We start from the raw sequence: 15,876 nt of genomic DNA, 5'->3' as shown, positions 1-15,876 counted from the left end.
CTGGGTCTCTGTCTGGTTTGGGTATGAAGGTGATGCTGGCTTCATAGAAGGAGTTTGGAAGTTTTCCTTCTATTTCTAATATTTGGAATAGTTTGAGAAGAATGGGTATGAGCTCTGCTTTAAATGTCTGGTAGAATTCCCCTGGGAAGCCATCTGACCCTGGGCTCTTATTCGTTTGGAGATTTTTGATAATGGATTCGATGAGTGGATCAGGAAGATGTGGTGTATATACACAATTACATGGCAATGAGAAAGAATGACATATGGCCATTTGTAGGAAAGTGGATGGACCTTGAGGGTGGGATGCTAAGTGAAATAAGCCAGGCAGAGAAGGACAGAAACCATATGTTTGCACTCATAGGTCTAACAGGAAAACAAGAGAGACCTAATGGAGAACCAGGGGGAAGGGAAGAGGGAAAGAGTTGGGGAGAGAGAGGGATGTAAAACTTGAGAAACTATTGAATGCTGAAAATGAACTGAGAGTTGAAGGGAAAGGGGGAGGGGGGAAAAGAGGTGGTGGTCATGGAGGAGGGCACTTGTGGGGAAGAGCACTGGGTGTTGTATGGAAATCAATTTGATAATAAAATATTTTTAAAAATTTTAAAAAATAAATAAAAGAAGAAACCAACAAAGGAAACATTATTCCTAAAAGCTAGGTTTAAGATTTTGCATGGCCCACTCATATGATGCCATCTTAAAGTAAAGATGTAATGATACAAATGAAGTGTTTCTTCCAACCAGATGTGGCACCTTGGTTTTCACTTCATCGCTACTAGTCTTGGCATTTTGGTACCAATAACAGGCTGACTTGAATTTTTATAGTCACCTTGTTTCCTGTGTTTCATTGGCATATGTCTCATATATCACTTGAAAATTCAAGAATGGGGATGATTATGGGAAATAATTAGGACACATATAACAATAATCATGAATATAAATAGAAAGAGTATCAAGTGTGCATAATTCTTAAGTTTCCGAAGCCCTTGCCCCTTTTCTTTTATAGCTATGCTGACTTCACGTTTGATGGAGGGAAGATGTGTTACAAATTTGAATTTTGGCCCAAGCACTCAGCCCAAATCTGTTTGGCTTTAGTTTTAGCCTTGGTCTTTGGAAACCTAAATGGCTGTCCATTTCTGGTGTTCCTGAGTTTGTGTGTGAATAGTGATCTTGTGATCATGCTCATAATTATTGTAGCTAATTAATGTAACTCTATCTATAGCAAAACAGAGCACAATTTATTTTAGATTTATTGTTAGTGTATGAATATTCACTTTCAAATATGGGTAAACAGTCTACAAATAACTTTTTATAAAATTCTCCTTATGTGTTAAATATGTTGAAATTCTGAAGTATAAGTGGATCCTTATTATTGCAAAAGGACATCAGGGTTTAAAGAAAATGTCTAATTTATAAACATTTTATATCTTGTGAGTATAAACTAAAAGCTAGTGTCAGTTTTACCAGTACAAAATTCCATGAAAAGGAAAAAACAAAAAGTTTGTACAAAGATATCCCAGGTAAGTCGTTTCTACTTCAAACTCAGTAAGGAATATAAAGACAATAGAGAATAGAAGAAAGATATGGAGAAAAACATGGTAATCAAACCTACTTTCCCCACCAATATTATAAGAAAACTCAAAAGGCTGTCTTTAAAAGTCTGTTCTTTCCAGTTTTATGTTAGTCAGTTTCTAGAGAGGACACACATCATAAACATCACCATAACTGGCACCCGATATGGAAGAGATGGCCAAAAACACCTGGTCCCTCTACTGCCTCATCTATTCAGTATCAGAAATGTGAAATATTAGTGCTGACAAATTAATTCAGCTAATTAAAAAATGTCTGACTCTTAGTGCTTTAAAAATCAAGTTGAATAATGATTATGTTTTAAGAATGAAATTTCAGGTTTATTTATGTATCTTAGAAGTTGATTTTGTGACAATGGCTTTCAGTGTCTGCCAAATGTTGATTCTAATTCTGGCCACTTGATCTTGGAACAAAATGGGCAGCGCACTTGGTACATATCTAGGAAGAGATCAGGTCCCATCTCTAACTGGGGAAGTCTCTGAAAGCAAGCCCTACTCCAAGCAAAGTCTATTAGTCACCTCTGCCACTGTGGCTATGTCGCTGCAAGAATTCCTATCTCACTAGTACGTATTCCACTTTTCTAATAGAAATTTCTGCCGTTGTCAAGAGAAAGAAAACTTACATGCTTTAGATAGACATAAACACTATTAAATCAAGAGTCTTTTGACATTTGAGCAAGAAAATGTGACTTGGGAAGCCTTAAAAAGAAAAAAAAGGAGCTTCTTCATGCTATGTTTTTTGAAAAATACTTTTATTGTGTCTAAAATGCCCATGGTGCCCATGAGGAAAGTGGACTAGAATCGCTTTATCATAGATATACTTTTGCAATATTTTTATATGACCTCAAAGTGGTTGTTGTGGAGGATGAAACAAAGTATAAAACTCCCTCAAATTTAAACTCCCCCCAAGCCTGAAGTCAGAAAGCCATATATACTGATGCACTGCTTAGAATATGAGAATTTGAGACAAGTTTTACATCATCTTCATTATCTTTGTATTAATTACACTACGTTTAGGAGCATGGGCAATATCCAGTTTATATGTATACATATACACCTACTCCAGTATATAAACACACAGCTCAACTCACCCGTGTATTTAATACACAAATGGTGATCTAATAAGCCAGACAAAAAGGAGTTCCTTTATCTGTCTTCTTTGTCCACGTTCCCTCATTTCCCTGTAAGCACAATGGGCCACCCTCTGTCCAATGGCTCCACTGGTCCCTACTGCCTTACTGCCCTACTGGGTTAGAGAGTAGATTGTAGACATCATACCCTGCCTTTCTTTCTTTCTCTCTTCTGCACCAGCACCTTCTCAGCTGATTTCTTGAGAGACACCATGATGGACTTCATTCCCTCCCTTTCTCTCCCACTGCCATATCCATGGTTACTAGATTTTAACCCTTATAAGCCCTATACATGGACATTAGATTTTGCTAAGGCATTAGTATTATTAATTTAGGGGATTTGATAATGATATTATAGTTTTATAATGAGTTGTCCATATTTTTGGAGATGCACATTTAGTGTACAGAGGGAAAATGGCAAAAAGTCTGGATTCCCATAAAAATCCTCAGTAACAACGAAAAACCAAATAAACAGGAAGAAAGAGGAAAAAAAGGAAAAGGAAAGAAGGAAGCGAACAAAGAAGGGAACAAGGGAGGGAGGAGAAAGCAAAAGAAAAATGAAGCAAATATGGTAAAGTCTTGATAATTATTGATTCTGGGAGAAAAGTGTGTGGGTATTAATTATAGTATTCTTCATTTATGGTACATCTGAACATTTTTGTAATAAAAAGTAATAAAAAGAAAAGCTTCACTGGCCTATTAAAATTTGTACAACTGAATGTGAAGAATTTAAAATTCATGTTGAAGAACTTTTAAAGAACACAGATTAGAGTTTAGTTTTTGTTAACTGAGTAACATAAAGCAAAATATCCAAAAAAGAAATCAAGAGGAAAAGTGTGTGTGTTTGTGTGTGTGTGTGTGTGTGTGTGTGTGTGTGTGTGTTTGTGTGTATGATTTCAAGTGTTTTATCAAGTGACTTGTTTTAGATAAGGAGCTTCAGGGTCCCCTACAGGAGTCTCTAGCGATAAAGTTGTTAGGATAGTCTCCTAAGTATATGAATAGGTATAGAGTTTCCCTTCCAAGTCCTGGTATCACAAATAACAATTCTGCCTAAATTCCTTCATTGAACCTTTCACATTTGCCCTTTCATGACCATTTAACATAGTGGTTGGAGTCTGTGTCATTTGGACATCGTTAATCACCACAGGTCACTGAGATCAGGGCTACGAATTGTCTCATTGGGAAAGCATGAGTTCCAAGGAGATCATGTAAAAATTGTAAAACTTCAACACTTTGAGTCTGCATGCAATGTCAGCACCTACCTTCTCCTTATTGGTACTTTTGGAGGAAGTTGTTGATTACAAAAATAACATGTTTTTATCATATTAGTGTAATTTTATGCCAAGAACATAGCTGGTAACTCAGAGAGTGACAGAGAGAGAGGAGAGAGAGTGACAGGGGAGAGAGAGAGAGAGAGAGAGAGAGAGAGAGAGAGAGAGAGAGAGGAAAGCAGCAAATATTTATTTGTCAAAGTTCTAGAATGCCTCTGCTTAAACCCTGAGGACACAGGGCTGAAACAATTTTTAAAATAAAATAAAGAATCTAGTGTGCAGGAGTTGGCTGGAAGATTCACGAACCCTGGCTTTTTTGACTGTGTCATTTGGAGTATCCCTTGGTTGGCAATCCTCTTTATGCAATGCTTTCTCCTGGTTTGGTGGAGCAGTTCTAGGGGAATCGGGGTGGTTTCATCCCAGAATTGCATGTTTCAGAAATAATGGATATATGCATCATACTTTCTTTGAGGATCACCATTCCTTTTAAGTCCAGTGAACTAGCCCTTGTGTCCTCTACATGCACTTGAATTTGGTCTTGGAATAAAAAATGAGGAGCAAGTAGAGAGGTGAGAAAGAGAGGTGAGAAATAATTTCATTCATCTCCTCACTACGATGTATGATTTTCATATCATCTTCTGACCTTAGCATTCTAACCAGATTTTCTTCCCATCAATGATAAACAAATAATTTTATTTTTCTCTCTCCAGTTATCATTGAACCTGAATGACATGCCTCATCTTACATGTGTTGCAGGATGAACAATGAAGAATGCACTGGATTGATAAACTCTCGAGTTTTTAATTAAATGACCCCAATGGTTCATTTTACTTCTCATGGATTGCAAGAATACCTTGAACCATAAATCATGATCCAGGTGTCATTAGGTCCATTAACAATAATGATGACATGGGGCACTTGGGTGGCTCAGTTGGTTAAGTAGCGGACTCTTGATTTCGGCTCAGTTCGTCATCTCATGGTTCATGGGTTTGAGCTCCAGGTTGGGCTCCTTGCTGGCTGTGCAGAGTCTGCTTGGATTCTCTCTCTCTCCTTACCTTCCTCCCTCCCAAAATAAAGAAACTTAAAAGAAAATGGTGATGACATTGCTATGGAATCTTACAAATTAAATCTGTTATCAGCCCAATATAAGTAAAAAATCAGTCTGTTAATATACAGGCTCACCTTGGTAACTGTGCTGCTTAGGGACAACTGGAATGTTTAGAAACATATTTTCATGACTAAGGAAATGGTAATTTTTTTATTTTCTAAAAATAAACTTTGTGTATGCAACATTCACAATAGGATTATTCTCAAACAGGAAATGATCCAAAAAAAACATCAAAGAAGCCCACTGTCATCTCAGGGTTCTGTATTCAACTCAAAATAACAAGAAAGTTTCAAAATAGTGAAGGTGCACAGTCCTTCATAATAATAGATATAGCACTTCAAATTATTTTTCTGTGATTATATAGATGCTACTAATTTTATTTATCAAAGTTGGAATAAATTTCATTAATTGTTAATCCTACCATTAGAAGATATTCCAGTTGTTGATTCAGAAACAGGATTTGGCGTCATGCTTGGTGTTGATACAGATTTTTCTGTTGTAGAAATTGATGGTGATCCACCAATGGTTGCATTTTTACCATCTGAAAAAAGTAACTTATGTTAAAGCAGCTGCATTAAAGTTACATTTATTTTGCCAAATAACACTAGTATATTTAAGCAAAGTAAACTGTATGTTTACTGGCTGCTAACCCAGTAAGCAGGTCATGGATTTGAGATTAGTTTTCAAATTGTAATGAATTCAGCCTCCAGTTCAATATTCATTCACTAACTCCACCTGCTTCTCACCAAAGACATGAATTTTCAAGAGAGCTGCCCGGAGCAGTCTATAGTTCTGAAACAAAATTACACCTGACAAAGCTAGTGAGGAATAATGTATAAAGTTGAAATTTGACAATATTTTTTAATTTTTTAGTTTATTTATTTTTAATTTTTTTTAATTTTTTAAAATATTTTATTTATTTTTTTGATACAGAGAGAGACAGAGCATGAGAGGGAGAGGGGCAGAGAGAGAGGAGACACAGAACTGGAAGCATGCTCCAGGCTCTGAGCCAGCTGTCAGCACAGAGCCTGATGCGGGGCTTGAACCCACGAACATGAGATCTGACCTGAGCCGAAGTCGGAAGCTTAACCGACTGAGCCACCCAGGCGCCCCCTATTTTTAATTTTTTAATGTTGTATTTATTTTTGAGAGAGAGCGAGTGAGAGACAGCGTGAGCAGGGGAGGGTCAGAAAGAGAGAGACATAGAATCTGAAGACAGGCTCCAGGCTCTAAGCTAACTGTTAGCACAGAGCCCTACACGGGGCTCAAACCCACAAATTGTGAGATCATGACCTGAGCCAAAGTTGGATGCTCAACTGACTGAGCCACCCAGGCACCCATAATTTTAAAATATTTTTAATGTTTATTTATTTTTGAGAGAGAGAGAGAGAGACAGAGACAGAGACAGAGCATGAGCTGGGGAGGGCAGAGAGAGAAAGAGACAGAATCCTAAGCAGGCTTCAGGCTCTGATCTGTCAGCACAGAGCTCAACGCAGGGCCCAAACTCACGAATGTGAGATTATGACTTGAGCTGAAGTCAGATGCTTAAGTGACTGAGCCACCCGTGTGCCACTAAATTTGACAATACTTTTAAGCCAACTTCACTAACATTGTCAGATAAAGTAATTAAATGGAAGTTCTCTGGGCAGTGGATGCTTTATTAAATATTTTCATAGCACACTGAAATTATTCAGTAGTAAAACGTCAGTATTTGTACATCTCTTCCTGATATAAAGCATCCCCCCCCTCTATATATATATTCCAAAGGAAGCCAGTAATTATTTTAATTTTAAAAGTTTTTAAAAAAGAAAACCATAAATTTTAAAGAAATTCAACGTGTCCACGTTACTCAGTCAATTGAACATCTGACTCATGATTTCAACTCAGGTCATGATCTCATGGTTCGAGAGATTGAGCCCCCTGTCGGGCTCAGCACTGAGAGTGCACAGACTGCGTGGGATCTTCCCTCTTCTCCCTCTCTCTCTGCTTCTTTCCTGCTCACACTCTCTCTATCACTCTCTCAAAATAAATAAATAAACTTTAAAAAATAAAGAAATTCAACATTACAACATGCCTCAATTTTTGGGAATGGAGCCACTGTAAATCTTCATTTTCAAATGATTCATTATCTAAATTGTAACAGTCAAAGGCAGAAAAATGAAGCTGATACATTGTTATGTATGTTACATATTTATTTTTAATAATTCATTTTTGGCAATAGAAGTCAATATTTAATGGTAATTCTTAAAATTTACGTTGAAATATTATTTTTTCAAAGTGAAGTATGTAGGACGTCTCAGTGATTTATGGAACTATTTGTTTTACATAATATTAGTTTATTTCTTATATAATGTTATTTATATATTTGTTTTTATTTATAACATTTATATTATATATTACTATTAATATTTATATTATACTTATAATATTTGCTTACTATATAATATTGAATTTATTAGTATTTACAGAATCATTTTAAACCTTCATTTGTTGGTCTGTCATGTTGAAGACATGCTATCAGAAAATAGCAAACAAACATATTTAAAGGGTTTAGACACAGTATTCATGTCCACGGAAGGCAGTTGTTGTGATGTTACTTCATCTAGATAGAATATATAGTATAGCATGTTAAGAGGATGGACTTCGAGTGACAAAGACTTAAGTTTCAATGCCAATCAAACTGGGTATGTCATTACAGTAAATACACTGACTTCTCAAATTTAAATTTCATCTAAGATTTTTCTCTTTCAATCTGGGAAGAACCAATAATCTTGCACAGCTGTGAGAAGTAATATTCCTATCTAATGATAGAATGTACTTCCTGTTTCATTTTATAGACTTGAGGTGCTGGGAAGTATTAGCACTTCACCCTGACTTTGTTTATAGGTGGGACACGGAAATTGCTTGATGTATTCAGCACATTCAGGAATAACAGAACTGCCTTTTCACAGGGTTTACAGAAATCAAGTCAAAAGCTTTTTTCACCTCTGGGTACACTTGACACCCTTGATCTCACCCCCTTTCCTCAATAGGGAGAAGGAACATAGCATGTGTAAGGTTATCTTTTCTCTATATATAGTTATTTTGTTCTCACTATCTTTTCATCCCAGAATCTATGATGTAACACTAATTTCTAAGTTTAAACTAATGTTGAGGAAAGTTATTTAAAGAATCACATTCCACTTTGACTGGAAACTTCACCTGTAAATAACTTAAAGATCCCTATCTGTAGACTTGCTAAATAGCAGCAATCTCCATTTCTGAGTGTAATAAACATCCCTGGAGACTTTTTTCTTATTTCTTTCCTCCCTACCTCTCTCCCTCCTTTCCTTCTTCCCTTTGTCTGCTTCTATAAACAGTTACTGCATAACTAATATGAAAAGCATGATTAGATCTAATAAAAGACTCTATATTGTACCACATGATATCATCCATGAATAGCTCTCAGTCTGGTAAGGAACATAATGCCTACACACAATAAATAATTGAGGATATTCCGTATGGGTTGTGAGGACCAGTGTTTTCCAAACTGCAGATTATGATAAAATTAGAGTAACTCAAATCTATTTAGTAGATTGCAGTCAGAGTTTTCGCCAAAAGAAAGAGAAAAAAAACCCCGAGTGATATTGCAAATAATGAGAGTAAGTATTGTTTCATGAAGTTTGTGCACGTGTGTGTGTGTGTGTGTGTGTATTTGAACAAAACATGTGTCAGTGCACAATATGTTTCCTGCTGTGATTCCAGCTAAAAATTTGAAAGCTATGGACAAGAAATTGGGCAGGAGTTTATAAGATAAACTGCTGATGTGAGCAAGGACTCTGTTACGATTGAGTTGACGTAGGAGCTACGGCTTGGAGAGTGAGTAGCATGCCTACATGCTACAGGAATGCATAGGGACAAAGGTCTGGAGGGGAAGCGAGAGGTGATCGAGAACATTGCAAACAGTTGTGTCTGGTTGGATTGCTGTATGCTATGAAAGAAGATAGTTGGCCTTGTCTGGTACAATACTGGAGACATAAAGGACCTTGAGCACCAAGCCAAGGACCTGGGTCTCTAGTTAACAGGTCAGTAAGGAGCCATGGAAAGGGACCAAACAGAAATTCTACTGTAGGAAAAACAATGGGAAGGTGGGTGGGGCACAGAATGAGACAACACTAGCTGAACTGAGCTGTGACTCCCCATTTTTATGTTTATCAGTGTCCCTGACCTCTTGAAGTCATCATGTGAGATCAGTGAGTCTACATCCATGAAATGACGTAAGGCAAACTACAAGCAGGAAAAATTTTAGCCACTATGTAGTAAGATTGTGATGTATTGCAAGGCTTTTCCTTCTTATCAGACTTCAACACATTTGGCTACTGATTTCCCTGAGTAAACTCAATCTGGTAGCACTCATTCACGTCTCCATTATTAGTTCTTCAGATTGTCCAACAAAGAGAATTCCCTCCTTTGGCAAACATTGACAAACAGCCTGTGAAAGTAATGAGTGTCTCTATGTGCCAGGCTTCATGGAAGCACTTTTTGTGGATTATTTTCTTTAATCCTAAAATGATACTATGATGCCCACACTTGTTTGATCACCATTTTACAGATGAGGACGGTGAGGCTCAAAAAAGAGGAGCAACTTGCCTACACTATACAGTGGGAAGGAAAACAGTTGGAATTTTAATCCAAACCCCATTGAATCCAGAGAAGATACTCAACTACCACAGATCTTGCCATGGGAAAGCTACATGCAAAGCCACATACTTCGGCTCCACCTTTCACAGGGTGCCATATTAAAGGGGTAGAAGTGACTTAGATGCACAAATGTGCCCTTATGTACCTAGGATGAGGAAACAGACAAAGTACCTCACTCTTTCATTCTTATTTTAAAAAATGTTTCTATGTCTTTATTTTATTTTGAGAGAGAGAGAGAGAGATAGAATGAGTGGGGGAGGGGCAGAAAGAGAGGGAGACTGAGAATCGGAAGCAGGCTCCAGGCGCTGAGCTGTCAGCACAGAGCCGGATACAGGGCTTGATCCCACGGACTGTGAGATCATGACCTGAGCCAAAGTCAGATGCTTAACTGACTGAGCCACCCAGGCGCCCCTCACTGTTTCATTCTTTAAAAAATAGGATCATTTTGTCATATACATTACATACATACACATACAAAATGTGCCAATCCCTAAACATCCATAAAATGTTTAGACTTAAATCTCTGAAGGAAATTTCCAATCTTCTAAAGCTATTTATATTTGAAAAATAAAAACAGATTTACTCAGTTGGAAAATTCTGCAAATAGAAATGTTATTTTATGATACGGAGGGAAAGAATTATTCTAACTACCACTGGTGAAGGTTTTATTGACCACGACGTGAGTAGCCACCAGTTATGCTTTTACAGTATCTTCTATAAATTTCTCTTAGGTCGATCTGATCTCATAATAAACTATTGAGGAAAATGGCTTATTGTGAAGTATTTTTCCTCTGCAAGACATGATGAGGTAGCATTTCACTTTTATCTCCTAAGTAATTAAAGACAAATTTAACAAGAAGACCTGTGCTGCACATCTTTGCTTATGCCGAACAAGATAGTGCTGTTCTTAGGATGTTATAAGAGAAACCGATGGCGTTTTGTCTTGATTCCACCCTAGACTGAGAGAGTACAAGAGGTACAATGACACTAGTTTCCTATACTATTAAAGGATGAAGCAGGATTGGGATTTAAAAAACTTTTAATTACAGAAATCATGAGAACTTGGAAAATTCATCTTACAGCTGAAAACCAGGTATCATATATTTTCTCCTATTTTCAAATGATACAGTCATCTACTCCAATCTTCTTACATGTGTATTATAATTTACATTTCTAAGTAACTCACAAGTAGTCTCTAAAAGTTAGAATTTTAGGGGTACCTGTGTGGCTCAGTCAGTTAAGCTATTGACTCTTAATTTTGGCTCAGTTCATGATCTCATGGTTTGTGGAATTGAGCCCCATGTCAGTCTCTGAATTGACAGTGCGGAGCCTGCTTGGGATTCTCTCTCTGTCTCCCTTTCTCTCTGCCCCTCCCCTGCTTGCTCTCTCTGTCTTTCAAGATAAATAAAAACATTAAAAAGAGAACATACAAGTTAGAATTTCATCCATCCTCATAATGAGCCACTATTTCTCTAATTATCTTTCCCCCTACCAAGTCTTCAAGTAAAGTCCACTGGAAAATCACTACTAGAGAAGGTAGAGCTTATTTCCTCTAGATCAACACAGATACTGAAGAACAGTAACTTAGAATTCAAGGACTTGAGTCCTCAAAAGAACTTCTAAACATATCCTATTGTAACAGAACCCCTACATTTTACAGTTTAGAAAATGTATAAATTTAGGGTATTTTCAAAAGATCATAGCACTAATTACTAAAAAAGTTCCCTTAATTCCCAACTGAGCATTCTATATTACCTAATAGAGAAAAATCTCCCCCCACCATTTTACTGAATGGAATGCACTTTGGACAGAAACAATGCTAATGTTTTCCTTTGAACTAAGGAGAAAACATTTCCTTTTTGAGTTTTATCTATAAAAAAAAGTTCAGAATAAAGTTTTAAGCTCTTTAAGGAAACAAAAGAGTGATTTTTAAAGAAATATATAATTACAGTATATACTAAATGCTAATTTCTTAATGGTCTAATACTCAAAGTACCATTATTAGGTAATAATTTCATAACCTAGATCAACTCACTTATGGAATTGAAAGTAAAGTAGTTTTATATTTCAATGGCATATACTTTATTATTCCCACTAATTCATGTAGTTTTCATACAATGCTCCTTTCTATACATCCCCACTTCCTCAAGCTTTTAAAAACTTTATACACATTTTATATTGAAATAAAGTAACTGTAAGTTGTTTAGTTATCACTTGTGTTTAGTTATCTTCTCCTATGCATTACAGCTTGTAATGAAGATTCACTTCTTAAATTTGCATGTGATGGCAATGCATAAATTGGGGTGTTGTAAATGGTGAGAGGGGCTTTTTCTTAATAATTTGCCAGTAATTGCTAACATTACAATCTTGTTCAAATGATACCCTGTTATCTTCTTTGTTAGTAAATAATCATTAGTGAAGTTTAAGTTGAAAGTTTTCATTTTCCCTCATACATCAAAAAACTAGATATTAAAACCATCAAAAATATATGAATATATAATATAATACAGTATAAATTGATATATGAAAGTGAAATATATTTACATATGAAACAAACAACTGTATAAATAAATGAAATACAGTACCACTTTCTGCATTCTCATCAAAATAACACCTTCATGAAATGGGGCACCTGGGTTGTTCAGTCAGTTAAGCGTCTGACCCTGGATTCTGTATGAGGTGATGATCTCACAGTTTGTGAGTTCGAGCCCTACATCAGGCTCTGTGCTAGGAGGACAGAGCCTGCTTGGGATTCTTTCTCTCTCTCCCTCCCTCTCTCTCTCTGCCCTCTCCTGTTCACATACTGTTTCTTAACATAAACAAATATTAAAAAACTAAAAAACAAACAAACCAGTGCCTTCATGAAAGGCAAGATACCAACGCCTTTCGATTATCAGTGTCTTAACACATTCTTACACTAATAGTGATCCTTCTCTTTTGATACAGCAAAGTTCATTTTGGTTCATTGCCAAATGAATGATATACACTTAAACCTTTATCAATTAAAATAAAATAACAATTATTATTTGATGATGTGTCTTTGATGATTTCTTCTATTTGCACTGACCCAAAATTTTAAAATATGCTATTTTAAATGTATAAGTAGCTCATTCACCATTGAATTGTTTACCACAATAAACATTTATTAAGCATCTATTTCATGAAGAGCTAAGCAAAAATAGAAAAACATGTTTTTCCCACAGGACTTTAGAGTTAATTTGAATACTTGAGCATACATATGTGAAACCACTATCATATTAGGCTAAGGTGCCATATAAAATGGTGCTATATAATTAACATGATACATAGCTGTCTCTATACAATGTGAAGTGAAATCAAAATAAGGAGATATTTCTCTTTGTGTCAGGGACAATCAGAATTGTCTTAGAGGGAGAGGTTTCAAAAAGAATCAGATAATTGAGCACATTAAAGAAAGTAAAAATGATTTCATGGGAGAAAAGGAAGCAAGGATACACAAATAGAAGAGAGTGAATGGTGCCAAGTAAAACAGAGACCATGTAACATAAGGTCTGGAAGGTGATGATATTAGACATTTATTAGAATCTTTTAGGAGAGGAAAGTGGGAAATCCCATTTTCAATGAAAACATCAGAGCTAGTGGCAAATCTTGAAAAAAGGATTTCAAATTTATACTGCATTTTCAATTAAGACTAACAAGATACTGTAACACGTGCACAAGTTTTGAAAATGCTTAAGTTTTTTCCTAGGCGAAATGAATTGGGAAGGTAAGTAAAAGAAAAAAATATCACAGAGAGGGGAAAAAATCAGGTAAGTGCAAGATAGCTGTGCCCCAAAGAGGAAATCTCCTCAGGTTACCAGCCATCTGTGAGGTGGTGAGACAGCGCCAAGCCTGGCTGGCTCCGAGCGTGAACAGGTGTCTCTGCCACCTGGCCCCTCTGGGGAGAACAGGAAGGCAGCATTACATTGGTGGGTTTCTTAAACAGAAAACAGCAGTATTTGCAAAGTGGACCTGAGAATTCAAGGTGTTTTGGCTGACAAATGGACAGAAGTGTTCAGGCAAATCTCCTCCACTCACTCAGATGTCAGGTTTGAAATGATGGGGTGATACAGTTATTTCCCTCCATGCAAAATAACTGTGATTTTTTAAAATAAAATCAGATTCCATAATAAAGAGATATTTGAGATTGTGAACTCTATTATCAGAGGACTCCTTGTATTCTGAACGAGGTTTTAAGAGTTTCAATTTCCTGAGGCATAAAAAGGCAAAGGTTATATTTAGTATTTATAGGAGCGGGAGTAGGAGGGAAAAGGAACAACCTGGCCATACTCTGGGCTCTTAGACAATCATCCCACGGTCCCTCCCACCAGGCTGTACTCTGAGGCCAGAGAGGAACTGTGGTCTTAGCAGCTCAAAAAAATATCTTCCAAAGAAACAAGATGCTTAGGCTTCACACATTCTTATAGGCACCAGCAAACTTTAGAAGCAAGTCTCTTTGACCCACTTCATGTCAGAAAGGAGATGAATTTGGGTGCCCTGTCAGCCCTGGGAGGACAGCACTGCCCTGTCACTTCTCTGGGCTCATGTAGGGGCAGTGATACTAGAGGACAGTGGAGTCCTATCATGGCATCTCTAGCTTTCTTCTGAATGTGGAATGTAGCCACTTGAGATCTTGGGTCTTAACTATAGGCTCTCCTGAGTGGTTCTTCAGAAACAGGGAAAGTCTCATTAGACCCTTTGTACCAGCAGATCACATTCGTTTGAATCATGACTTATACACGTGAAATGACATGATGAGAGATGGAAGCAAGACCCAGACTTGCAATTCTGACATCAGCTAACTGCAATGTGGTATGAGCCACTCTTCCTCTCCAGGCCTCAGTTTCCTCTCTATAAAAAGTGTCCATTGAACAACTTCTCTTCAACAATAAAATTGTATTACCTCTAAGACTAAATTGCAATGTAAATACTCATTATGGCAAATAATAAAATACAAGTTGCATTTCCACATACCAAATGAATGCTTGTATGTTAGAAGTTATATACAATGGCTTTAAGGAGTTATTATTGCTGCCTTGGAGAAATTTTAGCCCAAAAAGAGAATTCCATATTTCAAGGGGCAAAAATGACTACATTCATTTGCAATCTGATAATGTTACCTGGACCAAATGTGTTTCTTTTTAGGGTATTAGTCTACCTAGAACTCCACAAAAATGTGAAAGACAAACTTTGAAACAGACATTGGGAATACTTGGTTTCAGAATTTTCTTTTCAACATAGAAGAGCGAGTGTAAGAAGATGAAATATTTTTATAAGTGGATTAATTCCTACTAGAATGACTAGAGCCCATATCAAATAAGGTAGTCAATTCCCTCTCAGTAATGTATGTGGGGCTGTGTGCTTATGCATGACAAATGCATTTCCAAAAATAGTCTACAGTATTGCATTTGAAGATAGAAAAGCTTCTGCACTGCAAAGGAAACAATCAAAAACACTAATAGGCAACCAACAGAATGGGGAAAGATAGTGGCAAATGGCTAGTATCCAAAATCTACAAGGAACTCACTAAACTCCATACCTGAAAAACGAATAATCCAGTGAAGAAATGGGAAGAAGACCTGAACAGATATTTCTCCAAAGAGGACATCCAGATGGCCAACAGACACATGAAATGATGCTCAGCATCACTAATCATCAGGGTAATACAAATCAAAACCACACTGAGATACCACCTCATACTGGTCAGAGTGGCTAAAATGAACAAATCAAGAGACTATAGATGCTGGCAAAGATGTGGAGAGACAGGCACCCTCCTACACTGTTGGTGGGAATGTAAACTGGTGCAGCCACTCTGGAAAACAGTATGGAGGTTCCTCAAAAAACTATCCATAGAACTCCCTTATGACCCAGCAATAGCACTGCTAGGGATTTACTCAAAGGATACAGAAGTGCTGATGCATAGGAGCACATGTACTCCAATGTTCATAGCAGCACTTTCTACAAGAGCCAAATCATGGAAAGAGCCTAAATGTCCATCACCTGATGAGTGGATCAAGAAGATGTGGTATATATATACAATGGAGTACTACATGGCAATGAGAAAGAATGAAATCTGGCCATTT

The 15,876-nt window shown here is 36.8% G+C and overlaps 1 protein-coding gene across 1 annotated transcript in view; it reads right to left on the bottom strand.

The window, feature by feature from the left end:
• The window catches only part of EMCN (endomucin), a 103,534-nt gene that overhangs the window by 59,564 nt on the left and 28,094 nt on the right, over window positions 1–15,876 (bottom strand). The window contains exon 2 of the mRNA XM_029921462.1: window positions 5,517–5,636. Coding sequence (XP_029777322.1) covers window positions 5,517–5,636 — 120 coding nt within the window. The remainder of the gene's footprint in view (window positions 1–5,516; window positions 5,637–15,876) is intronic.

This window comes from Suricata suricatta, chromosome 1 (assembly GCF_006229205.1).
Source record: "Suricata suricatta isolate VVHF042 chromosome 1, meerkat_22Aug2017_6uvM2_HiC, whole genome shotgun sequence".
NCBI classification, from domain to species: Eukaryota; Metazoa; Chordata; class Mammalia; order Carnivora; family Herpestidae; genus Suricata; species Suricata suricatta.
Note: the sequence above shows the minus strand (reverse complement) of the source record. Positions and strands in the feature narration are given on the sequence as shown.